General features: G+C 47.2%; 1 protein-coding gene across 7 annotated transcripts in view; it reads left to right on the top strand.

Moving 5' to 3' along the window:
- DAPK2 (death associated protein kinase 2) overlaps positions 1–26,896 on the top strand; it is a 124,867-nt gene extending 97,971 nt beyond the window's left edge. For 5 of the 7 annotated variants that reach the window (XM_072809045.1, XM_072809043.1, XM_072809044.1 and 2 more), the window contains 7 exons: positions 190–319; positions 6,016–6,064; positions 6,858–6,884; positions 9,772–9,924; positions 10,968–11,013; positions 12,479–13,100; positions 23,080–23,169. In XM_072809045.1, coding sequence (XP_072665146.1) covers positions 190–319; positions 6,016–6,064; positions 6,858–6,884; positions 9,772–9,924; positions 10,968–11,013; positions 12,479–13,087 — 1,014 coding nt within the window. In that variant the 3' untranslated portion in view covers positions 13,088–13,100; positions 23,080–23,169. Of the gene's footprint in view, positions 1–189; positions 320–6,015; positions 6,065–6,857; positions 6,885–9,771; positions 9,925–10,967; positions 11,014–12,478; positions 13,101–23,079; positions 23,170–23,279; positions 23,364–26,272 lie in introns of those variants that run through there. The other 2 variants (XM_072809048.1, XM_072809047.1) reach the window with 1 other exon arrangement.
- The last annotated feature ends 319 nt before the right edge of the window (positions 26,897–27,215 follow it).

Here is a 27,215-nt window from a genome sequence, read left to right as displayed (position 1 = left end):
ACACAAAAACCAGAAAGAATTTTAGTCTCTTAAAAAAGAATACCAAACTCCACCCTAACCCCAAAGTGAAAATACAAAACAGGGCTTTAATTACCATCTTTTCTTCTTTTCCTTCTTTACTTACTTTCTCTTTCTGTTTTTTATAGTTGTTGTTTTTTTGTTGTTGTTGTTTTGTTTTTTGTTCTCCAGCCAGAAAACATTATGTTGTTAGACAAGAATATTCCCATTCCACACATCAAGCTGATTGACTTTGGCCTGGCTCATGAAATAGAAGATGGAGTTGAATTTAAGAACATTTTTGGGACTCCAGAATTTGTTGGTAAGTTTTAGGCCTGTTTCTTTCCCACCTAAGCATCTGGGATCAAAAGATAGAGAAGTTCTGGAAACAAACCCTGTGTCTGGGGCTGTGGCCTCTGGGCCAAGATGGTACCTTGGAGACACCCCCCCCACCTTAGAAATCTAATGAGTGGGTAGAAAATGTCCTGCTGGTCTTCTGGGTAAGGGTCCAGGTGCTGGCTGAGCACCCAGTAGGACAAAAGTAAATTCCCCAGGTGAGGCTTACAGACTTTTGCAGAGTCAAACCCTCCCAGAGCTGGCCCCACCCCTTGCTGAATTTATTGTGAAGATGTAAAATTACCCCACCCTCTGGCATTCCCATAAACTCACGTTTCTCTGGAGCAGCTTCTGATTTCCTGAAAAGGAAAAGGGAAATCATCTGCTAGATGCCAGATCCACCCACTCACCTCGCCTGTGTGCCTGGCCTTTATTCATGCACAGGGGGCCCTGCTGGTGCGGGGCCCTGGCAGTTCTCTCTTCCCTCTGCTTCCCTCAGCCTTGGCTCAGGCCCCAGAAGCCCCCACATGGTACTGGGGCTACAGGTTTGGGGGTCTTAGAGTTAGAGCTTTGCAGAGGGGAGAGGAATGAGAATTGAGTGAGGACTACCGTCTCTCAGCTTTGGGGGTTGGAGTAGTCTTAGAAATGGAGGGAGGGCGAGATCTACCCAAAACCTGGAGGCAGAAACTTCTGACCACAGTCAAAAGGAAAATAGAATGTGTAAGATCATCCGTTCTGATGGATTTTTCAGGTCGCACATACCAGCTCCACAGCTGTTACGGAATGGTGATGTCAAGGCCCCACAGACCCCAGGTGGGGCACCTTGCTGTATGCCAGGCACTATGAGGGTACTCCACAGGCATGTCAGTTAATCTTCAAACAACCTCATAAAGGAGATTTAATTATATTTCTCTGTCAAGTGCTTTATTCAAGGCAAAACAACCAGTAGGTGGTAGAGCTAAGATTCAAATGTAGATACATCCAGCATCAAAGCCTGTGTTCTTGTGGTTACACTGGATTGTCTCTTAAAAAAGACCTTGGCCCCAGGGGACTTACAATTTAGTTGTGGAAATGAGACATCAAACACCAAGGAAGAGTGCTAGAAGGATCTTTTTAGGTCTCCGGGTCTAGTTTAACAAATGTGGAATTGGAAGGCTAGGGGATTTTAGTTAAGGTCAACCAATGGTTATTCTTCATCTACTGTATGACAGATATTAGAGAGGTACTGGGGACACAGTGATGGGAAGAAGCCACACTCAGAATGACATATTCAAGGTCACATAATTAATTGGTGACAGAACCACCTTGAACCTAGGACACAAGACATCTATTCTTGAACTTTGTCCAAGATAGCAGTTGCTGTCCACTATTCATATACATGGTAAAATGCATATATTTATTTAGTCAGGTAAGTTCATACCAAGTGTTAATCAACAGCAAATGGTTCAGCCGGAAATTCAGGGCAATAGTGGAAGAAGTGTCACAACACAGCATATGATTAATTATACATGCATGATAAAGATATCTCTGAAAGACTGTGCATTTTTTAAAAAAAATTATTTAAATTCAGTTTGCCAACATATAACATCTAGTGCTCATCCTTAATGCCCACCACCCAGTTATCCTATGCCCCTACCAACCTCCCCTTCTGCAGTCCTTAGTTTGTTTCCCAGAGTTTAGAGTCTCTCATGATTTGTCTTCCTCTCTAATTTTTCCCCACTCAGTTCCCCCCTTCCCTTATGGTCCCTTTCACTATCTGAAAGACTGTTCAAACAAAATGTCCACTCTGGCAAAGTCAATGGGACCAGTCATGCCCTTGAGTCAATCAGAGACAAAGGGCTGGTGTCGTGGGTGGGAGAAGTGTCTGAAGAGGGATGGGGACAGAGCCAGGGTAGAGGAGTAGCACATCCAGGTTCAATCATTTATAGCAGGGGGTAAGGACAGAATTAGTGAATTTACTGGGACTGGACTGAGCAGAGAGTTCCCATCAGACAGGCCATGTGAGTGAGATATTGATGAGTAGACCAGACTGTAGAAGTTTTTTTTCTGGTGGTATGGTATTAAATGTCTAACAACTGGGGCTAAAAACAAAACAAAACACAACCCTAATTTATAGCATTTGTCAATTTTAAGCTACCAACTTGCCACTGAATTCAGAGTTGGGAAGAGATGCACATAGTTGACTCTTGTGAGCCAGTTTGACCTAACTCCAGCCCAGAACTGGTTTTGTTTGCACCTTACATGTATATAAGGTGACTTCTCTAGGCCTCTGCCCAAATTATGATGACTTTCTTTACCTAGGACTCCTGAGAAACAGTGTTATAATCACTTGTCCTACTCCCACCATTCCTTTGAAATTTGAACCTGAGGCACAGTGTTGAAAACTTACTACTGTCAGCTTCTAGGAGTGTGGTAGACCCGGTCTTCCAAAAGCCCTCCTGCTACAAAACTGGATTCTTGAGAAAAATACTGTTTTTAAAAATAATTTTATTTATTCATGAGAGGCACACACACACACAGAGAGAGGCAGAGACGTAGGCAGAGGGAGAAGCAGGCTCCCCCTGGGAAGCCCGATGTGGCACTCGATCCTAGGATCCTGGGATCATGCCCTGAGCTGAAGGCAGACACTCAATCTCTGAGCTGCCCTGGTGTTCTGAGAAAAATATGCTTTTTAATGAAATGAAATGAAATTTTTAATGGAAATTCTGGACTCATAGGAAAAAAGAGAAATCTTTAAGGGTAGTAACTCCTTCAGCATCACCGGCTCCACCACCAAAGCCAGTGAAATGAACTTAGAGCTTCGGCTACGAGCAGCAAAAGAATTCAGTAGGAGGATCTCTCCCAAAGACAAGGGTATGTATCAGCATTTCAGTGAGAGACCAGTAAAACTTAGACATCCGAGGACATAAGATAATGAAATTTTCAGATGTTAACTATAAAATAAATGGAGTGTATATAGAAAAAAAGGTAGAAACACAAGAATTAGCAAGCAACTAGAGGCTGTCAAAAATGACCAGGCAAAAGAAAAAAAAAGAAAAAAAAAAAGACCAAGCTTGGGCAGCCCTGGTGGCCCAGTGGTTTAGTGCCGCCTTCAGTCCCGGGCTGTGATCCTGGAGACCTGGGATCGAGTCCCACGTCGGGCTCCCTGCCTACTTCTCCCTCTGCCTGTGTCTCTCTCTCTCTGTCATGAATAAATAAATAAATATTTTTTTAAGAAATGACCAGGCAATTCTAGAAAGAACCAGATAGAATTTTGAGAGATTAAATATATACTCCTAGAAATTTAAAATTCAGTGAATGAGTTAAACAGCAGGTTTTACATACTGAAGAGAAAATTGAAGAATTAAAAGGCAGAGCTGAAAAAAAAAATAGAATACCACAGAAGGACAAAGACACAGGAATATGAAATAGAGGACGAGTGGAAGAGGGTAAAAATTGAAAACTTACCCTAGGTCTGTTTGGAATCCCAGAGGAAGGATTGGAGATAATAGAGGAACAACGTTTGAGGAAAATGGCTGGGAATTTTCAGAACTGTTGTAAAAATGTGCATCCCCAGGGGCACCTGGGTAGCTCAGTGCTGCACACTGAGGAATATTTATATTTTAAGAATGAGGGTAAACAATTCAGACAAAACAAAGCAAAAAAAAAAAGTCAGAAATGAACAACAAAAAAGATAAACACCAACAAACATTTGTTAATAGGACTTCCAAAGATTTGCTTCTGGATTAAATGACTTTTGAGGGGAGGTCTCAATGCAAGAAGTAACAGGAGCAAAGAAATCAGTAAACATTAGGCAAATGTAAACGTTTTCTGTTTAAAATAACGATGATGATGTTTTAATTGCAGGGTTAAAAAATGAACTAAAAATTGAAGAAAATAATGTTAGGTAGAACAAAGTGCTTGAAATGAGTGTTCTAAGGTGCCTGTATTGTTAGACGAGAGTCAAAACATTGCTTTATATTAGAATAACCATCCTAAAGTCTCAAGGGTGGCCATTACAAAAATGTAAGTGGGGGGGGGCGGATAATAAGAACAAGAATTTTTTTAAAAAACTATCCAAACAACAACAAAACAAAACAAGAGATAAGAAGAAAAGCACAGAAGAAAATGGACAAGCAAAAGCACACAGAGGACAGAAGTGATTGTTTATGTGTATTAAGCAGATAAGCCTGGAAAATGAGTTGTGCTTTTCAAACTCTCTGTGGTGAAAGACTTTAAAATTTTTTTTCTTCAATCTGCCCTGGACTGCTTCTTTAGGAAGATACGAGAAAAATAAATCCCTAGAAAAATTATCACAACTTGAATGTCATGGCAATGTCAAGTTGCTATAAGAGTTTGTAAAGGCAAAAAAAAAAGGGGGGGGGGAGTTTCTAAAGGCATACTCCCAATTACTCTACCTATTATGTCTGGAACAGTGATTATTTGTCTTCAAGACCACACTTTGCATCACTGTCCTAGGGAAAGTCATGTTTGTGTGTTTGTGAGGAGACGTGTGCAAAAAAGTTCATAGCAGTGTCATTCCAGTAAGAAGAGAAGTGGAAACCATCCAAATGATAACTGAGAGGACCATAACTGAAATATGCTATATGTTAGTGCAGTGGACTATTAAATAGCAGTGAGAAGGAAAGACCATGCATGAACACTGAATGAACCCCGGAAGTATAATGTTAAGGTGGGGGAGGGAGGATCAAGTGACCACATCATACCACTGTGACATCATTTTTATGAAGCTAAAAAATAATCAAAACCAGAAAAGTGGTTCCTTGTGTCAAAGCAGGTGGGATGGTGGCCACACCTTATAGATGCAGTGGTTTTGATATTGTTCTTGATGAACAAGCATAGTCTTCCCCGTTCTCTCCCTTTTCCTGTTGTGATCAAACAGGCTCAGCCCTTCTCTCTTCTCTGGCTACTCACCTCTCTTTCTCCATTTCATGGTCAAGCTTTTTTATGGCATCATCTACACTCATATCTCTACTTCTCTACATCCCACAGGCAGGGCACTCTCTGGACATTACTTACTTTCTAAGAGCTTGCCTGCTTGATCTTTGGGCAGCGTTTGGTCCTCTTCTGTCCTGGGTAGAATCTTCTTTCCTAGACTCTGCACCCACTCCTGTTCACCACATCATCCACACAGCTTCTGTTGCTACCTGTACGATGACTCCAGATTTGACGGCTCTGACTCAACTCGCCCATTCCCAGGACATCTTTGCCTGGATGCACCTCAGGCACCTCAGGCTCATCATCTGCCCCAGAATGGGGCCCCTCTTCCAGACAGACTCAGGAGTGTGCATTCCCTCTCTGCCTTCCTTTCTTCGTTATTACCTTCCAGTGCTGACTTGACTGGTTTCCACCAGAAAGTTCTCAAGTAGGCTTGTTGTGTTAGGCCCCATTTCTCCTTCTTACATCTTCCCTGTTGCACTCTCTTCTTCCTCTTCCAATTGTTCCTCTGTACTTTCCCTCTTCCTCACTCTCAAGGCCTCTCTGTAAAAGGTTTCTACCAAAATAACAGGCAACTTCATTTCTCAAAATTCTTAGGCCCAGATTATCTCCATCTGTTGCTCTGATTTTTCCTTAGTGAGGAATCAGGAGGGGGACATTTGTCACCAAATGCTCTAAAATTCCCTATAGCCATGTCTTCTCATTTTCATTCTCCTGCTGATTCTTCAATACGGCTTCTTTCAGCTCCAGAAATTGTGAACTACGAGCCCCTGGGACTGGAGGCTGACATGTGGTAAGTTGTATAGGCCACCAAGGTGACCTAGGGAATCCTTTCAAGGGCAGAAGGCCTCAGACTCTGGCTCCAGCTGACATTCCCCTGACCATGAAAACCCCTCTTCAGAGCCTCTGGCTGCTCCAGGTGTGCTGGACCCAAGGCCCAGGCAGCTGGAGGCAGCCAGGCCTGGACTTGAGGCCAGTTAGAACATGGCCAAGGCAGAGACAAGAGAGGCAAGGCTGCAGGTGCAGGCTCAACCCTCAGGCCTGCCACAGCCGTGATGAAGAAACAGTAACAACAGCTTGTTCAGTTAATCAACCAAGTGATCACTGAGAGCCTCTTAGGCTCTAAGTGCTGTGTGGGGCCCCAGGGATACTTTAGTGATTGATTTTCTACACAGACAGGACTCATTTCATTTGAACAATGCTTTAGAGTTGGCTGAGTACCTTGATTGCCTGGTTTTCTAAAATGCTCCCAGCAGCTTTGTTAGGTAGTTATCATTAACTTCATTTTATGCGGAGAACGGGGTTCAGAGATCATAAGGGACTGGGCCCCAGTCCCGGCCTGCAAGTGTGGGAGTCTGATCTTGAACTCGGCTCTTCCAACTGACTATCCAGAGCTCAATGACTCAGACACATCCCCGACTGCTGCTGAAGGGTGTAGGACAGAGAGGGCCGTGGACTTGAGATGGCATCTTTAGGCTGCTGTGGGGGGCCAAGTGACCACATCCCTGGAGGACCGTGCAGGGAGTCCCTTGCAGGGCTGGGATCAGAGCCAGGTGGCTCTGACTGGCCTGTTTTTTGTTTTGCAGGAGCATAGGCGTCATCACCTACATCCTGTGAGTATCCCTGATGCCGGGGCGCCCCCCTAGCTTGAACGGAGGGGACCTGGGAGAAATGAAAGAGGGCCAGGCAAACGGGCAGACTGAATTTACTGATTTTACTCATTTACTCGTTCACCACGAGCCAGATGTGTTTGATCCACATAGCACACCTGAGGGTCTGTTCTCTGAGCTCCGTTTCAGATGTTTGGCCCTAGGGGGGAGGTTGAGGCTTGTCCGCATCCCTGTGACCAGGCATCCACCACTCAACTTCACCCAGGCTGCATGTCCTGGGAGAAAGTCAGTTTTCACCCAGAAGCCTGGGGACAGCCCTCAGGCCACCACAACTTCCCTGATCCACATCTTTCTGTCCCCTTGCCCCCTTCCTCAGCTCTCACAGGCTCTGTTGTCTCTCCCCAGAGTCTCTTTCCCATTCTTGTAGTATTAGGTCGCTTAAGCAGACGTTTCCTGTGTAGCTCCATGTGCAGTGGATCTGTCACTTTCGATCTCTGTGGCCTTGGGCAGATACTTAACCTCTGGGCCTGTTTTCCTCATCAGGAGAATAAGAATCACTAACTTCCAGCCGCGGGTATGTTTTGTGGGTCACATAAGCTACCGTGTACAGACTTCCCAGCGCTGCTCTGGTGCATAATAGGTGGTTGATTAGTGCATGTTAATTCCAACAGTGCTTCCCAACTGTTGTCTCCTCTCTGTACACCTGGTGCGTGCTATTTCTAGGGTACACTGGGTAAGAATCAGAGCCAGAGGCGACATGGAGGCTCTGGTGTGTCATACCCGGTCTCTGACTCTTCCAACAGCCCATCGACCCGAGCTCTGTACGGTGTGGTGGACCCCCCTGAGCTGCAGCGGAGGGTCTCCATCCTGGCTGCGCGTTAGACCTTTTAATACCTACCACTGCCCAGGCCCACTGCAGATATATTACATCGGAATTGCTAGGGATGGAATCTGGGCATCAGTATTTTTTAATCAGTTTTTTAAAAAAGATTTATGTATTTATTTTTATAAAGAGAGCAGGAGTGGAGGGAGGAGCAGAGAGAGAAGGGAGAGAGAGTCCTCAAGCAGACTCTGTGCTGAGCACGGAGTCCAATGTAGGCCTTGATCCCAGGACCCTGATCATGACCTGAGCCGAAATCAAGAGTCAGACATTTAACTGACTGAGCCATCCAGGTACACCTGGGCATCAGCATTTTTTAAAAGCCCCAGAGGAATTGGATGCACAGAAAGAATTTGATGCATTGCTTGATGGTTCCAAATTCTGTGTTGGCTCTTGAAACCTTGATTTTTTTTCAGAACTCTAATTTCCATACTGAAATATTAAGGGATTTCAGTGTGTACAAGGCACATAGTCTTCTTGAAGCTCATTTGAGTGCCACACAGTTTACTAAGTGCCTGCTCCATGGTGGGCACCGGGCCAGGCACTCAGGATGCTGACATGAAGGATGTTTGCCCTGCTTGCCTGGAGTTCCCTGTGTCGGGGGGAGACCCCACACAGCTAAGTCTCACACAGTGGGACTAAGGTTATGCTGGATATATGAACACACCTTCCTGGGAGAGGCACTGGTTTGCTGGGCTGAGGAAGATTTGACGAGAGAGAGATTGATGTTAATCTGAATTGGGCTGTACAGAATGAGATTAATTCTCCAGGTAAAAAGGGAGGGAAGGACTGTCTGATGAGGAGGGAAACGGTGAGCCGATTAAGTGTGGTGAAATGTGCTGAGGAAGTGGTAGGGACTAACTTGTGATGTCTTGCTCAGGAGTTTAGAGGTCACCCTATAGAAAATGGAAGCCATAGAAGGTTCTTTGTGTTCAAAGACAAAAATAATGGCCACTCATTCCAGAGCTCTTAGCCTGGGCAAGATTTCATAGAGCATTGAAAATGTGTTTATTCTTTATGACAATCTTGTGAGGTGGACACTTTTATTTTCTTCATTTTATAGAGAAGGAAACAACAGCTCAGAGGTTGAGTAACTTACCTAGGTTTGCACAGCTACTGAGTAGCAGAGCTGGTATTCAAATCCAGGACTAAACTATAAAAATTTCCCAGTGTGCCATACTGCCACTATGCTAAGAAAGTGGCAGTGGGGTTGGAGATGAATGTCAAGAGATTTAGTAAATAAAACCAACAAGAGTTTTGGGCCGGTTAGATGTGATGAGGGAATGGATGGAAGAGTCAGAGGCAGCCCCTTTGTTCTAGCTTGGGTGCATTTGTGAAGTGACATCATTAATCAAGGCAAGGAGCTTATAGAGGGAGGTTAGGGCACAGTGTCAATGGCACATATAGGGACACATGTCCCATCAGCTGGAATATGAGTCAGAAAACAGTAGATTTGGGAGTCATTATTTGAATACATATTCTTGACAAACCCTGCGGGGGAACCTCACATCCCCTTCCAGGCCCTAATGGCCCATCTATTTCCACACCTCTCAGGCTCAAACTGCTCCCTTAATCTAGAAGACCTTTCATCTCCTCTGACTGCTGACAACTTTTTCATTCTTCAAGACGCAACTGATACAAATGTCAGCTCTCCCATGGAGAGCACTGGGTCTCCCCACCGTCATGTGTTCCCCCAGTCCTTTGTCTGGTCATCCATTATATTCTGCTTGGGATTATGAAGAACCATGTCTCTGTGTTTCCACCTGTCCTCTGTCAAGTCCCTTGAAGACAGTTTCTCCCTATCAGGTACTTAGTAGGAGTTCCACAAAGTAGATTGAATTGGACTCAGTTAGTAGAAAAGGCTGCTGACTGGCTGCCCAGAGGGGGCAGAGGGTGTTGCTGGGAGCCTCCCATCCCCCATGCAACAGTATGAATCAGGGTTCCCTGACTCCATCACCCCCAACTCCATCTACTTTCCTATAGTCACATGTTCCCTCTCTGTGTGCTCAGCCTAAGTGGAGCATCCCCTTTCCTGGGAGACACGAAGCAGGAAACGCTAGCAAATATCACAGCAGTGAGTTACGACTTTGATGAAGAATTCTTCAGCCAGACCAGTGAGCTGGCCAAGGACTTTATTCGGAAGCTTCTGGTTAAAGAGACTCGGTAAGATGACAGAGAAAGGCATGGGCCTCTGAGGTACTGACCTTCTCCTGTTCCCTCTACCAACAGACGTATCAGTCTGTCCCTACTTTGCCATGCACTGCCATCTGCACCATTGTGGTCTAATCTGGGCAGGTGCTGAGATGTGTGGATTAGCTGAGACTTGGCATTTGTCTTGTTTGCTCAAGTCTTTCTGCTTTCTTTCCTGCCAACATATAAATAACTGTGTGTATGTGTGTGTGTGCACTTGTGCGCATGCTTGGAAGTCAGCCTGGGTTTCTCTAGGGCACATTATCTTTTCCAGCCTGTCCCAAAGGCATCCAGAACTAGGATTTGAAGAGGAAAGTGGCAGAGTTTATCAAACCAATTCAGGTGGGGGGGTTGGGGAGAGGTGGACTCAGAGGTGTCAAGCAAGTGGAAGAATAGGACACATGCTAATCCTACCCCTTCCTCAGGCCCATGGTGAGCCCCATAGCTATAAAGTCAAAGCAGGAGATTTTAAGCAGGGAATTGTAAGGTGCTGGGTGCCCAGAGCATGGACTAGATGGAACAGGAATGAGATCCACAGATTCTAGAAGGCCATATCCTCTTGATCCCACAGACTTCAGAGAAAGCCAAAGTAGGGTCCTCTAAAGTATAGGGACCTGGCTTCCCCATCTAAGGGCAGTGCTAAGTCAGATCTGTACTGGAGCAGGGACAGGCAGAGAAGTGATCTGGGAAGCAAAAGAAAAACACAGACCAAAGGTTTAGTTGTGGAGAGCTAAAGCTCACAAGAGCACTTAGGACTCTCGTAGAGTATAGCACAAGGCCCTTCAACGTTGGTACCAAAGATGAGGGTTTATGTGATGTCACTCTGCCTGGACCACTTTCCCTGGAGTGCAGGCAGTTCAGTCAGTTCCCATCCATCTCTGCATCCCCCATTGTTCTGGTGTGATGGCAGTGGTCAAAGAATGCCAAAATGCAGGTCTGACAAGAGTAAGAATGGGGACTGTTGTTCTCAGCTTCTGTCCTCATGGATCATCACTGTTTTCTGATCCTCGTTGCAGGAAACGGCTCACAATCCAAGAGGCTCTCAGACACCCCTGGATCACGGTAAGGGCATGGTGTTGAGTGCCAGTGAGTAAGCACATCCCTGATCTGTCGCCAGGGCTGTGTGCAGCGGGCAGATGCAGAGGGCCCATGGAGAGGCCTTTGCTAGAAATACCCACTCTTGGGCACAGATGAAAGCCAGGCAGGGATGCTAAGTGCCAAGTGGTCTGGGTTTGTTCAAAGAGGTTTATAGGTTTAAGATTATATTTCATGGGCTCAGGTGAATTATGAAATGAAACCCTCACAAACCTCCATTGAAGTCCTTTATCTTTGGGGCCATCTTACAAAGTATACTTTGTCAGAGGACATGTCACTCTCATTCTCAAAGCAGAAATCAACTCCTGAGTTGTAGAGAGAAAGCAATGACAATTAAAAACCTCAACTCTGTAACCAAGGCTCCTTCTTTCTGACTTTTGGGGCTCTGAGAAAGGATGACACTGTCCAGTCAGCTAGCTTCCTCAGGCACCTTGAGACCTCAGGGAACAGGGTTTAGAGATGGAAGCCTCTTTCCTCAGGGCAATGCTGTTCCCTCTGGGGAGGTAGAGGCACAAAGCTGAACTCTCTGCCTAACTTGCTTTGTAATTGGGCTTCCAGCTGCTGCTTTGGGAAGGGTCTTGCTGTCTAGTCACAACTTAGAAGCACTTTGGCCAGGGATGTCTTACTGACTCTTTGGGGCTGGGAGTTCAAGCTTTCAAGCCCCACATAGGGCACAGGGATTACTTGAAGAAAACAAAACAGAACAAAACACTTTGGTGGGATAGAAACCAGGAGATGGGGATTCTGGCCCTACTTCTGCTGACTAATGAGATGTGTACTCCCCAGGCATCACCAGATTTCCCATGCACCTGGATCATTAAAGAAGAGGCTAGGGTGATCTGAGTATGCAGATGAGCAAGGGTAGGGCTTATGAAGGATGGAGAGCCAGGAGGGCTGGAATGCTTTGGAAAAGGTCAGGTTCATCTGCTCGTTAAAGGATGGGGAAGGCCAAGGGCCCCCTAGGTTTGGAGCAGGCCCAGATCACAGAGCTAGGGAGCTAGGGAGGCTCTTGGGCTTACTGTGCTGAGTTGCCAAGACCCAGGATGCCAACTAGCCCTAAAGGAGAGAAGCCCCTCAGCCTCCTTCTGTCAGCCATGGCCTTGCCTGCTCCTGCCTTTGAGTGGATGCCTGCAGAGTCCTGGCTATGGCCTGCTTGCCTGTGTGAGCCCCCTAAATGCTATGCATGTGGAGACCTCTAATGGCCATGGACCCTGCCCCCCTACCCTTAAGTGAGCATGCAGGCAACACCCCTGTACTCTTTGATCTTTTTCATCATCTGTGGAAATGTTCATCCCATCATGGTCCTCCCCATGGCCTGATGCATGCAGTGAATGCCTAAGAGGCTGCTTATGTGCCTTCTGACTGCACTTCGAACTGCCCTTTGGATCAGAACTCAGCTTAATCCTGGCTGTTCTATCTAAATACCCACCAGTCCAAAGGAGAAGTCAGAGCCCCAGAACAGCAGAAGACAGAGCCTGCCCAGCTGAAGACCAAGCGCCTGAGAGAATACACCCTCAAATGCCACTCAAGCATGCCCCCCAATAACACCTACGTCAACTTTGAACGTTTTGCCCGTGTAGTAGAGGATGTAGCTCTGGTAGACCAGGGATGCCGTGCCCTGGCAGGGACCCATGACACCATCCAGGATGACGTGGAGACCCTGATCTCCATATACAATGAGAAAGAAGCGTGGTACCGAGAAGAGAATGAGAGCGCCCGGCATGACCTATCTCAGCTCAAGTATGAATTCCGCAAAGTGGAGTCCATGAAGAAGGTCCTGCGAGAAGATATCCAGGCCACAGGGTCCAGCCTCGGAAGCATGGGCAGGAAATTGGAGCATCTGCAGGCACAGTTTGAAGCTTTAAGGCAGGAGCTCTCAGCAGACCTACAGTGGATCCAGGAACTGGTGGGCAGCTTCCAGCAGGAGAGTAGGAACACAGATGGCCTAGGCTCTGTGTTCCACAGGGATGCCAGGGAGTCCCTGGTGGAGCTGCTCGACACATCATCCAGCAAGGAAGTCTTGGCCGGCTTGAAGCTCTGAGTACCAGAATCCAGTCAGTACTGCATCCTGGATGATTTGCAGAAGCATGATTCTAAGTGCCCTGCCTGGGCATCAGCTAGAATTATCCTGCAGGGTCTATATCTGTAGCAGAATCCAGAATCAGGAAGGTGCTAGCTACTTATTCATTCTGCACCTCCTCTCACCAACCTGGTTTTCTGGGAGGCTGACTGGCAGGGTAGCCAGGCTGTTAAAACAATTGCAAATGAATACCCTTCCTCTTACCCTTCTCCAGAGGGAGGATGGCTGGCCCGGGGGAGATGCTCAATAATTGATTCATGATAATGGGTTTGTTCACATCTCACTTCCCACCTCTATGCCTTATGGGATGCAGATCTTGGGTAATCTTTGAGTTAACTAGGGATGACAATAAGCCAGTGTGGTGCTTTCCTGCTACAGAAGGAGGATTTAAAAATGCATGGAGAAAATATTATCTTTCATTTGCACTCATGTCTTCCGTCTTTAAAAGAACTCTGTGAGCTGGAAGGTGGGTGGTATTATTATTGTTACTATTATTTCCATGTAACTGTTGAGGAAATTGACGCAGAGCTGAAAAATGACTTACTCAAGTCTTTGGTCGCTGGCTGAAACAGAAAGGCAAGAAGCCCGAGCCTCAGCTGAGGTCTATGGGAAGAAATATTGAGACTTTGCTCTAAATATCCACCTTCACATTAAAGTTCAGCTCCAGAGGTAAAGTTAGCAACTTCATGTAGTTCTGTGTTCTGCCAAGTATTGGTAGAATGCCTCATACCTTTAGACGATTGTCCTGAGAAGTGGGTCCTGAGGGGGTGCCGTTCACTGTTCTCTCCAGCCCTGTCTCCATGTGAAGATCAGCCTACAGGCAGGAGGCAAGGGGCAGCATCTTCCCCTTCCCCCCTTTCTGGCTAAAGGCCCCAACCTTGTGTTAGAAATGAAGACCAAAAGGAACTCGATAAGAAGGTCCCTTTTCTTATGAACCTAGGGCATTGGGCCCTGAAAGTTGAGAAACTACATGAGAGCTTAAAATTGGGAAGCACAGGCTCAGTGGTCCCCTCTTGACACCTCCCTAAGGACTGCATGAGGTCATGTCCCTGGAGGGGCCAGTCAGCCAGCTCATATGGGCAAAGCGTGGTGGAGTGTGGGCCTGGCACTGTGCTAGAAGCTTGGAGGTGGGGAACCAGATTGTATCATTTCAAAGTGACTTCACAGACTCACATAACACCCTTGTCAGATAGGCAGGGTGTGTGTTATTCCCAATCTGGAGATGAGGAAATGGAGAGGATGTGATTTGCCCAAAGCCACAGTAGTGGGAAAAGTGAAAGTCTTCTGATGATACGTCTGTTGCTCTTTCTGCTTCCTCTAACTGCCCCCCGGCTCTCTGCTTAGAGGGCAGTGATACTCAGAGTCAGCCATCCATCTATTGACAAATAATTTTTGAGCGCCTGCCAACTGCCAGGTGCTCAGGTTGACACTGGGGATACAGTGTTGAGTGAAAACAGGCACATTTCCTGCCTTCATGGAGTTCATAGTCAGGTAAAGAATTCCAACATTAGTCAAGAACATTCTATAAGTATAGAACTGCAGGTGGATCACATGCTAAGAAAGAGAAGTGTGTAGTACTGCACTAGCAGCCATGCGCATTTGATCTAATCAGGGAAGGCCTCCCTGAGGTGGTGATGCTGGAGGTGAGGTCAGCTGAGCAAATCAAGGAGAAAGAAGTGTTCCTGACAGAGTTGTCATGCCAGGGCTCTGTGGTAGATGGGGCATGGAAGCTGAAACTACATGGACGGAAAGAATGCTAGAAGGGAGAGGATAAGGTGTGTGTATGGTGTAGATGTGGCTGGAGAGGAAGCATGCCTAGTGGTACTTTGCCATATTAAAGAGCTTTTATCCCAAGAGTCATGGGGAGCCATGATGAGTGCCAAACTGGTTAACGGCCTGAGGTCCTGGGTGGTGTGGGGTGGGGGAATGGCCAGGGAGCAGCACAGATGGCAAATGGTTTAAGACAAGACATGAGATTTTGCCCCCATGCAACCATTTCTTCAGAGTCCTGTCTGCTCTTTTTCCATGATCATGCTAGATCATTCCAAATATTATATATAATATTTGTGACAGAAACTTTTTCCATCAGATGTAAGAAACCATATTTTCATCAGACATAAGATGCATTGTTATTTTATGTACCAAAAATAAGAAAGAAAAAAGCCAAGTGCCATAGGAGACTGCCTCCCCTCCCCCCAAAGCTGGGACACTCTCACTGAGATGGCAAATGAGAAATCAAGCCGTCATGCAAAAGGAGAAAGCAAGGAAACATGAGTGTTTCATCCTTAATGCTAGACGGAGGGGTGAAAACTCATGCAGGGTTGCTTTCTGAATTTGCACAATCAGTGGGATCCAAAAGAACCTGAGGCAGAGAATCTAACATCACACAGTCTGAGGTTGAGTGCCTCCCAATGTCTAATAGAAGCAGTGTGGCCATCTCCTGGGACACCCACCTTCTCTTCAAACCGACAATAATGATATGATGCCATTAATTAGGTAAGTCCTGATTTCAGAGATCCAAAAATGTGCATTTGGAGTCAGTGGAAGATAGCAAAGCCCTGTCTCCTGTGCCCTGCCTGGGAGACTGGGTACAAGACTCTCCAAGAACTTACTTGTCCTGTCGTGAGATGTGATGTACTCATCTGGCTTAAGACACTGCAAGTATCAAAGGTCCCTCTCGCCATGTCAGTAGATCTTTACCTCATTTAGCCAGATTTCCTAAGGAAAGGAAGCCCCCAGTTGAGTGACTCCGGTTAGACTTTCTTGTGAAGGTTGAAATAAAATGCATTAAAGGAGTAAGAGGTTGATGATGATTTGAATTAAGGAGACTGGGAACAGGGAGGGAAAAGCAGTTAGTTTAGAATTGTGGCATCAGCCACTCATTGTTCGTGTGGGGAGCTACTGAGAGGGGAGCCACCAGACACCCTTGTTTTACAGCATTTGACAGGACAAGACCTGTCTGAAGTCACCCCACTGGTCATCCCCAGAGTTGGGGTTAGAACCGTAAGTGGTTTTCCTCACAGTCATGGAATCATCCTCTCTGTGTTCATGTCTGGTCATTGGTAACTATTGATTACTGAGATGTTTTATGAGCAGACCCTTTTCTGTACCTAAGAACTTCTGAGCACAAATTGAAATGAACTGACAAATGCCCCCCCCCCCCCCGCCCCAGTCTTTCAAGGAAATTAGAGGAGACTGCGACCTTCTAGTTGGCTGGTCCAACTCCTATCACCCTTTGGCATGAGAACCTGATGCCAAAGGGGAGAGCCCCAGGAGGCCCATGGAATGCCCCACCGGAGGATTTGTCGGGTTCCCCGCCATGTGCCCATAGCTGGCATTTTATTTTTTAAAGATTTTGTTTATTCATGACAGACGCAGAGAGAGAGAGAGGCAGAGACACAGGCAGAGGGAGAAGCAGGCTCCATGCAGGGAGCCCGATGTGGGACTTGATCCCGGGTCCCCAGGATCAGGCCCTGGACTGAAGGCAGCGCCATACCGCTGGGCCACCCAGGCTACCCATAGCTGGCATTTTAACAGTGGAGTCAAGGGCGGGGAAGTCAGTGGAGTCAGTGGCCGGATGGGGTGTTGGGAGGGGACTGTTTCACTAGTACCTAGAAGGAGGAAGGCCTGGGGGCGGGGGGGGGGGGGCTACTTGGCCATATTAGCCATAAAGGAAGAGTTTTCATTCACCAGGCAGTGAGAGGTTGGCCTCTGTGCTCTGTGCAAATGCCACCCTGGGCTGTTGGGGAGAGGAGGCTCAGTGTTGTCACATCTTCCCAGTTACAGATTCCCCAGGAAGCTGGAGAGTGGGCACCTGGGGAAGGCAGCAGCCTGTCCCCGCTCTGATGCAGATGCACATGGTACATGATAGCTCAGCTTTGCGTTGGGAAAGGTGATTCTCCGGCAGGCAGGAGGCTGCCAGTGAGGGGGCGGGGCAGTGATAATGACAGGAGAAGCCGGTCTCCCCCTCCAGCCCTCTCCCCGCACCGCCCACCCTCCCCCTCAGGTGATTATGGAGATGGCCGCTTCCCACCTCACTGTGACACGCAGCACAGTGGGCCCGTGTGGGAGGTGGCTGCATGCCCCCGGCTACCAGCCCTCACTGTCAGCCTCTGTAAATGTCTGTGGAACTGAATGGCCTCTTCTCCTTTGTCTGTGAAACTCTTGGCCTGTGGAGAAGATTCTTTGCCCTGTAGAGGAGACCCAGCAGCGGGCATATTTTGAGGAGCCGAAGGGACCAGTTCATTTGGACAAACACTGATTGTGCTCTGGCTCTGGAGGGAGGTGACAGAGAAGGACAAGACAATCCTTGAATAAAAGACTCAGTGTCTGGGACAGATGGGGAGCCCCCCCCCCCAACTGGGAGTTGGGAAAGGCCATGCTGAGTGAAAAAGTAGAGGTACCCAATATTCCAGAAAACGGGAGAGAGATGAATTTGGACTGAGAAAGGGTAAGAGGGGCGGCAGGGGGCAGAAACATTTTCAGGGTGAGTCCCGCTTCCAACACCTCCTTCCCAACCTGTAGCCTATGGAGAAGGTGCGGTGTGGAACTTGGAGGAGTGGGGATGAGCCCAGATTGGGGTCAGGACCCTGAACCTGTTGAATGGAGATTAAAGAGGAGATTTAGAGATTTAACAGGAGGGGAGTTTTTGTTTTGAACTTTGTGATATGGGAAATCTTCACACAAGTATCCAAAATGGTAGAGTGAATTCCACATACTATTTCCCAGCTTCAAGAGTGAGCAAGTCACGGCCAGTGCTCTTCCATTCAAATGCACCACTGCTTTTTCTGGAGTATTTTAAAGCAAACTTTAACCTATTTATTTTTATTTATTTATTTATTTATTTATTTTACTTTAACCTATTTAACTCATACATTCTTCGGCATTAATTACTAAGCACCTTCTCTTTCCTGTGACTACTGTCATTATCACACCTGACAAAACCAAGAATAATTCCTTAATATCATGTGGATACATAGTCCATACTCCCCCATCCCCACTTTTCCCAAGGATGTCCTGTGGTTGGTGTGTTCAAATCAGGATCTAAACATTTGGTTGTTTGGCAACCTGGCATTTGGTTGTTAACATCTCTCAGGTCCCCCGTCTCCTGTAACCATACCGGAGGGAGAGCTCTTGAGGCATTTCCTGGGGACCGAAAAATTGCTCAGAAGACTGAAGGTCCTGGGAAGAGGATTAAAAGTGCTGAGAGACCTAGCTCAAAAAAGTGAGACCACAAAAAAAAAAAAAAAAAAAAAAAAAAAGAAAGAAAAAGAAAAAGAAAAAGAAAAAAAGAAAAAAAAATGAGACCAGGTCAGGCAAGGAAAGGGGCATTCCCACTTCTTTCCATTAGCTTCTAGAAGAATCTATGTACAGGACAACCTGTATGCAGTCTTGCCACAGTTCTCCCCACCCTTCTTTTTTTCTTTTTGTGATAGTCACACAGAGAGAGAGAGAGAGGCAGAGACACAGGCAGACGGAGAAACAGGCTCCATGCACCGGGAACCTGACGTGGGATTCGATCCTGGGTCTCCAGGATCGCACCCTGGGCCAAAGGCAGGCGCCAAACCACTGCGCCACCCAGGGATCCCTCCCCACCCTTTTATAAGGAGGGAGACACTCAGGGCCCCATAAGTCTCTTGTGCTCCTTCCCTGGGAAGACTGGGAGATGAGGCCCCAGGGCCCAGGCTCCAGCCAGCAAAACGGAGGATTGGAGATGCCACCTACAGAGAGACTCAATTAATGGAGATTAGTGGAGTTGGAGACATTCGGACCTAGGCTGGAGAGGGCAGTGGGTACTCAGGTGTCCCTGACTCTCAGTGGAGGATGGGGCTGGAGAAGTGGCACAGATGGAAGTTTGGAAAGTTGCAATCTGTTTGCAGTTTCTGGGGGAGGCCGGGTAGTGAGAGAAAATCAGAGTGCCTCTTCTGGAAAGCCAGAGTTCTCTTTTTGTGCCCAGGGGGCTAGACACTTGCTGTTCTGTCTCCCTGCTCTGTGGACGACGGTGCTGACCTAGCACACCCTGCTGGACTTTTTCAAAGCCATTTGAATCTCCATAAACAAAACTAGACTTCAGCCACAGCCTTCTGTCTTCTTGCCTTCCCTCCTGACATTTTTCCAAGATGCTAAACGTGCTCCTAGGAGCCTTGTTTGTAATTGCGCTTACTCTCTGGCCAAGGGACCATAAGCCAGAAGGTGGGTACTATCTGTTCACAGAGAGGGGAGGGCCAGGAGAAGGCAGGGCACAGCCCCATCCCCCGGACACCCCTATTTAATCAAAAGTCTTGGTGCCACATTCCTTCTGGGAACAGATTTCACTGCAGAATTTATAGGTCTCTGACTTTCAAGAATTGCATGGTAGTGTCGGCATGTGGTGAACCTCTTAGCAACCAAGGAGACCCATTGATTAGGAAAGGCCAGCCTGACAGATTTATGCCTGGGTGGCCTCCTTCTCAGTTTATGCTGAGAGTTCATGCTCTTCTGTGTAGCACATAGACAGAGCCCTAGAAGCAATTGCATCACCTCCCATTAATGGCCCCTGGGAATGGCTCTCCCTCGTATTTTAGCTGGGCTCTCTGCTCCGTGGCTGGTAGTGCTGGACCAGTTGGAAGGTAGGATTCTTACTAATGGGATGCCCCTAATTTCATGTTGACCTTCCAGCCATGGGGTTCAACATCTCTTTTCTGGCAAGAGCGCCAATCAGTAAGTGAATAAAAAGAGGCCCCTTCCCTCCCAAGTCTACTGATCCCACTTCATCAGACTTTTCCAAGTACAGTGCAAACATCCCCTACAAGGGTTAGGCTCAAAAGTGAATGCAGACATTAGTGAAGTTAGAGGTAGAAATATTCTGTGGGCTGGGGAGGGAGGAAATCACCCTGGGAGGTGCAGGGGAGGGTGCAGAGTACCAAAAAAACAAATAAATACAGAATAAAATGTCAAGTAGTAACACATGCTAGGAGGAAGTAGGGTGCAGGCCCAGTGAATTGTATGGGGCAATTGGGGTGCTATTTTATATAGAGTCATCAGGGAAGGCCTCCCTGAGGAGGTTACATTTGAGCAAAGACTGAACAAAGTGACGAAGTGAATATATGAAGGAGCAAGGACAAAGACCCTGAGATTTTGGGTTCCTGGGCCAGAAAGCAGACTATGTGATGGGAACCACAGTGACAGGAGAGACGGAGGAAATTGGGTTAGAGAAGGATCCAGATAGTACAGGCCTTGGGGGTCTTGGTGAGCTTGTTGGGTTCCATCAATAGTGCCAGGAAGCTGTTGGAAGGCTGATACCAAGAAAAGTCAAGCTATGTGCTCTTTGTGTCTCCCCTCGAGTGAGACCTAGACCTGGGGCTGAGCTTGCAGGTGCAGCAGAGAAGGTAAGAGGCAGTTAAGGAAAGAGCTGGGGGAGCTTAGCCTGATGGTCCCCTCAGCAACCTCACCCTCTTCTCTTCCCTTTCTGTCTTACTTCTCCCCTCACGCCCCCTCATTCTTTGGCCCAAAGAGTGTTTTAGTTTGAGAGGGTGAACAGCCCCTGGCTCTCTCATCCCCCCTCCATGTCAGGGGTGTGCGTACTTTCCAACCTGCTCCCTGCCCCCCCCCCCCCCCCCCAGAGCTCTGTTGACTCCCAGGCAGAGCTGCAGGGAGTCACAGTGTCATGGCTGCTGATCCGGGTGCCTGGGCCTCTCACTGGCAAGAGTGAGCAGGTCCTGGGTCCTAGGAATTCATGCCAGGGTGTCTCTTCAGCAACTCAAGGAAACTAACTATGCAACTATTACGCACCCACTGGTGTATGCTCTGGGTAGGGAGGAGGTAGGGCAGAGAACATTGACAAAACCATGAAGAAAATTCCTTCTGTTCCCTCAAGTAGTTTTTCACTAGTGCTAAGGTTGGTGAGAAAAACTGAGAGAGCTCACCTGTGTTTCAGTCATGGCAGGGAGGGAGACATTGCTTTTCAGAAGCTGCCTTGGAGGTCACGCTTGAACCGGGCTTTGAAACACGCAGAGGCCTTCCCAGAGCACGGGGCGTTGGGTGGACATGGAAAGTGTGCCTCCCGCCAGAAGATTTTAAGTCTTGAGCAGTGTGGGCCAGCCCCATGCACTGGTTTCCCTGGTGCCCAGTGCCATGATGAAAAATAGACAAGACAGGAGGAGTGTGCACCAAGCGTGGATGGGAGACAAGACAAGCACTCAGGAATCCACGAGCTCTGTCACTCAGCATTCACTGAGGAGCCACGTGAGGCATTGCTGTGAGGAGGCTGTCAGAGCAGAGAGAAAAATCGAGCTGGATAAGACCATATGGATTCTCCTGGGCGGTTCATTTCCTTGAGATCACAGAGGTCTCTGAGAATGGATGAAATCTATCAACTCTCCTTGGAAGAAATGTGTATCTATACACACCCATTGAATTAAATTTTTTTATTGAGATGTTATTCACATGCCATAAAAGTGACCATTTAAAAGAATATAATTCAGTAGTCTTTAGTATCCTCCCAAGGTTGTACAACAATCACCACCCTCTAACTCCAGGACACTTTTGTCACTCTAAAAAGAAACCTCCTACCCTCTCAAAGTCATCTTCCACCCTCCCGTCTCTCCAGCCCTGGCAAGTACCAGTCTAATTTCTGTCCCTATCAATTTGCCTGTTCTGGGCATTTTATGTAAATAGAATCATACAACATGTGGCCTTTTGTGTCTGGCTTCCTTGACTCAATATAATATTTTCAAGGTTCATCCACATCGTAGCACACGTTGGTACAGTGGACCCGTGAACAACCTAGGTTTGAACTGCATATGTGGATGTATGTGGATTTTTTTTATATGTAGAATATTTTTTTACAAATACAGAACAGCACTGTAAATGTATTTTCTCATCCTTACAATTTTTGTAACACTTCCTTTTCTCTAGCTTACTTTATTGTAAGAATACAGTATGTAAAACAGTTAACATACAAAATATGTGTCAATCAACTGTGAATATTATCAGTAAGTCTTCTGATCGACAATAGGCTATTAGTAGTTAAGTTTTTGGGAAGTCAAAAGTTTTGGCTGTGTAGGGGTTCAGTGCCCTAACCCCTGCATCGTTCAAGGGTCAATTGTATTATGAATAATATTTCTGAATTATATTCCATTGTATGGAATTCTATTTATTCACTTATCAGGCAATATACTTTTCAGCTGTTTCTATTTCTTGGCTATGAGAATAATGCTGCTCGAGCATTCATAGACAAGTTCATACACCAAAATTTGCCAACCATTTCCGGAGGTTCATTGAACCTCTGAAACCCATCTCTTGATCTAGTAAAACCTTGTTTTACAGAAAGGGAGGAATTCAAGAAGCAATGAACCCATCAAATTATTTACATTAAATATGTCCAGTTTTTTATACATCAACTATACCTTAATAAAGCTATTATCCCCATAATACAGATGAGAAAACTGAGGCTTAGAGAAGCCAGGCCAGGCTTGGTGGAGAAGTCAGGCTTTATGCTGAGCTTTGGCTGCCAGGCTGTGAAAAGCAACTTTACATCTAAATTCCTCTTCACTTCATCTGAATCCCCGATTTCCTTCAATTTCCTCTTGAACAGAGTCCTAATGTTCTATTTGCCATCTGTTTTGCTAAGCCCCAGAACCAGCCCAGCACACAGTGGGCGTCCTAGACTGCTGTCCCTGACCCTTCCCCAAAGTGAGCCAGGACTGAAGGCCCCACCTCCATTCTTCCCACGATTCTCCAGCCCAGCCAGAGTGTGTCTGGCTGTAGGCACAGGAGCTCAGGGGAACCAGGGGCATCTTCTCAACAGCTGAGCCATCGGTAACCACTGCCCTCAATGCGATGTCCCTCTGCGTATGCCCTGCCCTCTGAGGAGGTGCCAGATTCGGGCTAAGGATGGCATGCGGTGGGGGGCTTGGGGGGTGGCTGCCGACCCAAGCCCACTGTCAGCCACCACGCTCTGCTTTGTCTCCCAGCCGGTGGACAACCAGCAAGCCCTGGTCCGCAGGGAGTCTGTGGTCAACCTGGAGAATTTCAAGAAGCAGTATGTCCGCAGGCGATGGAAGGTGTGTCAGGGTGGAGGGACGGGGAAGCAGGGGGCCCTGGCGGGTTCCTAGTTCCCTCCAGGGTTGCTGTGCACCTTCTCACCTGGCAGCCCGTTTGCTCTCTCCCCCAGCTCTCCTTCAGCATCGTCTCCCTGTGTAACCACCTCACCCGCTCCCTGATGAAGAAGGTGCACCTGAGGCCAGATGGGGACCTGGTAGGTACATGCAGTGCTCGCTTCTTGGGCAGCATTCTGGGGTGGCCTGGAGCCCGGGGATGGAGGGGAGCAGGTGGGTCCTAACTATTTCCCGCTGTTCTGCTCGTCCTGTTCTCCTCTGTGCCGTGCGATCAGCAGAGGCTGCTTGTTCAGGGGGACACCTGGGGTGGTGCCAGGAGGGGAGCAGTCCAATGGGGCAGCATGGGCTTCTGGAGGATCCTGAATCCATTCCTGGAGGGCCTTCAGAGGGACCGCTGCTGCCGCTTCACTGCCCCAGTCCCTGAGGACTTGTAGCCTGCCTTGAAGACTCTGAGTAACGAGACCACCACAATCCATCCAAAATGTATTCCTGACAATCCAAAGATCTACTGTAGAATCAGAGCGTAATATTCGTTTTTCAGTTTTTCCATTTGCTTTGCTTTCGATTGCCATCAATAACAACAACAATAATAATACTTAGATGATATTTGACTAGCTTGTTAATGTTTATGTACATTTATTTTTTTAAAGATTTTACTTATTTATTCATGAGAAACACCGAGAGAGGCAGAGATATGGACAGAGGGAGAAGCAGGCTCCCTGTGGAAAGCCTGATGTGGGACTCAATCCTAGGACCCTCGGATCACAAGCTGAGCCAAAGGCAGATGCTCAACAACTGAGCCACCCAGGTGTTCCAAAAGTTTTTTTTTTTTAAGATTTTATTTATTTATTCATGAGAGACCCAGAGAGAGGCAGAGACATAGAGGAAGAAGCAGGCTCTATGCAAGGAGCCCAGTGAAAGACTTGATCCCAGGACCACAGGATCACCCCCTGAGCCAAAGGCAGACACTCAACCACTGAGCCACCCAGGTGCCCCATATATACATTTAAAATGAGGAACTCACACTGGTCAAGAGAGTGGACTCTGGAACCAGATTTTCAGAATTCATATCAGCCACTTGCTAGTTATGTGACCTTGAGGAAATTACTTAACTTCTCTGTGCCAAAATGCTGTCATGTATAAAATGGGGTTAACAACAGGTCCTATCTCATAGGGTAGATATGAGGATTAAATGACATATTCTTAGAGCCTGACATTTTAAGTGCTCACTGTGTAATATCAGTTATTATTGTGTAAAATCTCCTTGTAGACTTTAAAATGCAGTGCCAGTGCTTCAGAATGCAGCGTTAGTATTTCGGCTCATAGAGGTGCCCCGGATAGATGCTCCCCGCCACTCATCAAATGTGGTGAGGCCCCAGAAGTGTATGGGATGGCAGAGGTAGGGACAGAAGTGGCTCCTGTTCAAGAAGGGCAGCTACCTGAGACGGATGGGATAGTCAACCCAGAACAATCTCAGGACACCCAGCGCTCGGGCTGCATTCCAGGACCTGGCACAGCTCCTCTCTCGCCCCCACATCCTGGGATCCTCTTTCTTCAGCAGAAGTTCTTGTTGATTCTTGCTCTTGTTTTGAGGATTTATGGCTCCAGAGGCCCAAACCAACTGTGTGGCTTTGGCAAAGCCATGTCCCTTCTCTGACTGCTCTCATCTGCTATTCAAGGGGACTGGACTTTCCCTCTGAAAATCCCTGTTAATGACAGGCAGACTTTCCCCCAGCTTACTTTTTCATTGTTTGGCTCTGACTCATGCTAAAAAGTTGCTATTCAGCAGAGCCTGAGTTATTTTTATTGTGATAGCCGGGCTTGGTCCAGGATGTATTTGGCTAAAGTTAATCTTGACCTTGGATTTCCAACAGGCTCAGAACAGGGGAAGGAGAGAGAGAGAGAGAAGGCTCTGGGAGGGTACATGGCACATAAGTTGCTCTGATTGAATGGAGGCCGTGGGGAGACAGGACCAGAGAATAATTAGAAAGAATATTTCCTTTCAATAATAATAATGATGATATTGTTATTGTTGTTAATAGTAATAATAGGTCCTTTTGTTCAGGCAGCCTTAAAACTGAACATCCAAAAACAGATTTTTTATGACACACAGGAGTCTTTCTGAATTAGTACCTTTTTAAATAAATTTTAATAGTGTGATTAGACTGATGTGGTTTGAATAAAAAAGGGCCTATGAAAAAAAAATAATTAAAAAAAAAAAAAAAGGGCCTATGACCTCCCTGACAGCTGCCTTGACCCTGGTTTAGCCATGGAATGCACTTTACTCTTCCTTTTTCATAAAGATGGAGCACACGAGCCATGTCCCTGGAAAACTGACAAGGCTTGCCAGAGATACAGCCTAAGCCAGTCAGAGCAGAGGGGGTGTGGCACAGTGGCCGTCAGAGCCTGGGGAGGACCCTGTGGCTCACCCCTGTCTCCCATTCTCTCTCTAGGCTTAGTTCAGGAGACCTGTCAACCCAGAGAGCACTTATCTAAGTGGTCTTGGTTATGTGACAGCTACAAAGAACACCACCTGTCATCTTCACTATTATTACAATTTGGTTTCTCCCGGGGTCTGGTTTCTCCTAGATGCACTGCCTACTTTCCTTCCTCCTGGGAAAGAGGCCTCAAGGCAGTTGGTCTGGCCCCATTTTGGGTCCCTTCCCACCCCCACCCAATCCACTCCCAGATTCTGGACAGAACAACACGCTTTGCCTCAACATCCACCTCCCTGGCTTTTTTTCTGTTGTTTTAAAGATTTTATTTATTTATTCATGAGTGACACAGAGAGAGAGGCAGAGACACAGGCAGAAGGAGAAGCAGGCTCCCTGAGGGGAGCCTGATGCAGGACTCCATCCCAGGACTCCAGGATCATGCCCTGAGCTGAAGGCAGACTCTCAACCACTGAGCCACCCAGGCATCTCTCCACCCCCCTGGCTTGCAGGCCCCTGACCCAGGCGTATCAGCCAGGCTGCCCAGCACAACCCCATCCCTGGCTACTCATGACCCACTTGCCCTGGGCCTCTTTTTCCTTTTTTTTTTTTTCCAGAGGAATTGTGAGAGTGACACAGAGGAGGACATTGCCAAGAGGAAAGCTCTCCACTCCCGGAGGAGGAGCAGTACCTCCTAGTGGGCCTGGATCTCTCTGTGAAGACTCCAGGTCCCCACTCATCACCAGCACCCAGGCATTTCTGCATCCCTGAACACTTTGCAAGACAGATGGGCCTGTAGGATTCAGAAGAATTTACAGAGGAGCAAAGAGCCCCCGGGAGCTCTGGTCATCTCCTATGGAGGAGGCCTCTACCTTCCCAAAGCTCTTATTCTCCATAAAACGGACTTTCACCTGTCTGCCAACCTCAAAACCTGCAGTGGAGGTGCGGACTGGAGAAAACAATGTAAATGAACATTATCATCATGGGGGAAGGCCAGACTGGGCAGGTTACCTCACAGGATGAGGGAGTTCGGACCTAGCGTGGTCAAAGACAGAAGCCTCCCATGTGGGAACAAGAAGAATGAATGAAGTGAATCTTAGAATGTGAGGGATCAATTCTGTGACCTCCCAGAACTCACATGCAGTCTGCATGTTGGGCTGACCAACACAGTAGACCTTCTAAAAGCAGCTCACTGTATTGTAATTTTTTTTCATTTTTTATTAAACTTCTGATTTACCTGATGTGTGGCTTCTTTTAGGGTTATCCCCATCTGGTTTTCTTTAGCTTGGGTGCCTTTGACTCAGGAGGAGCACCCAGGGTTGGGGTGCTGAGTGGACAGGGCCTCAGAAGGTCACAGTGAACCATCCCCTCTGGACTTTAGGGTACCTGCATTCTAGGTCCTTCCCTAAGGGTTTTCAGCCCCTTCACATCAGCACAGATGTGGTATTAAATGCCTGTGCCCCCTCCACTACTACTACCCTCACCATTGGTAGCAGGGGCTCAGTTGTGTCTCTCAACCCCCAGTACCACAGAATATGACTATATTTGGAGATAGGGTCT

The sequence above is a fragment of the Canis lupus genome, chromosome 32, assembly GCF_048164855.1.
Source record: "Canis lupus baileyi chromosome 32, mCanLup2.hap1, whole genome shotgun sequence".
Lineage (NCBI taxonomy): Eukaryota > Metazoa > Chordata > Mammalia > Carnivora > Canidae > Canis > Canis lupus.
The sequence above is the reverse complement of the archived record's forward strand: the minus strand, read 5'-3'. Positions and strand labels throughout refer to the sequence as shown.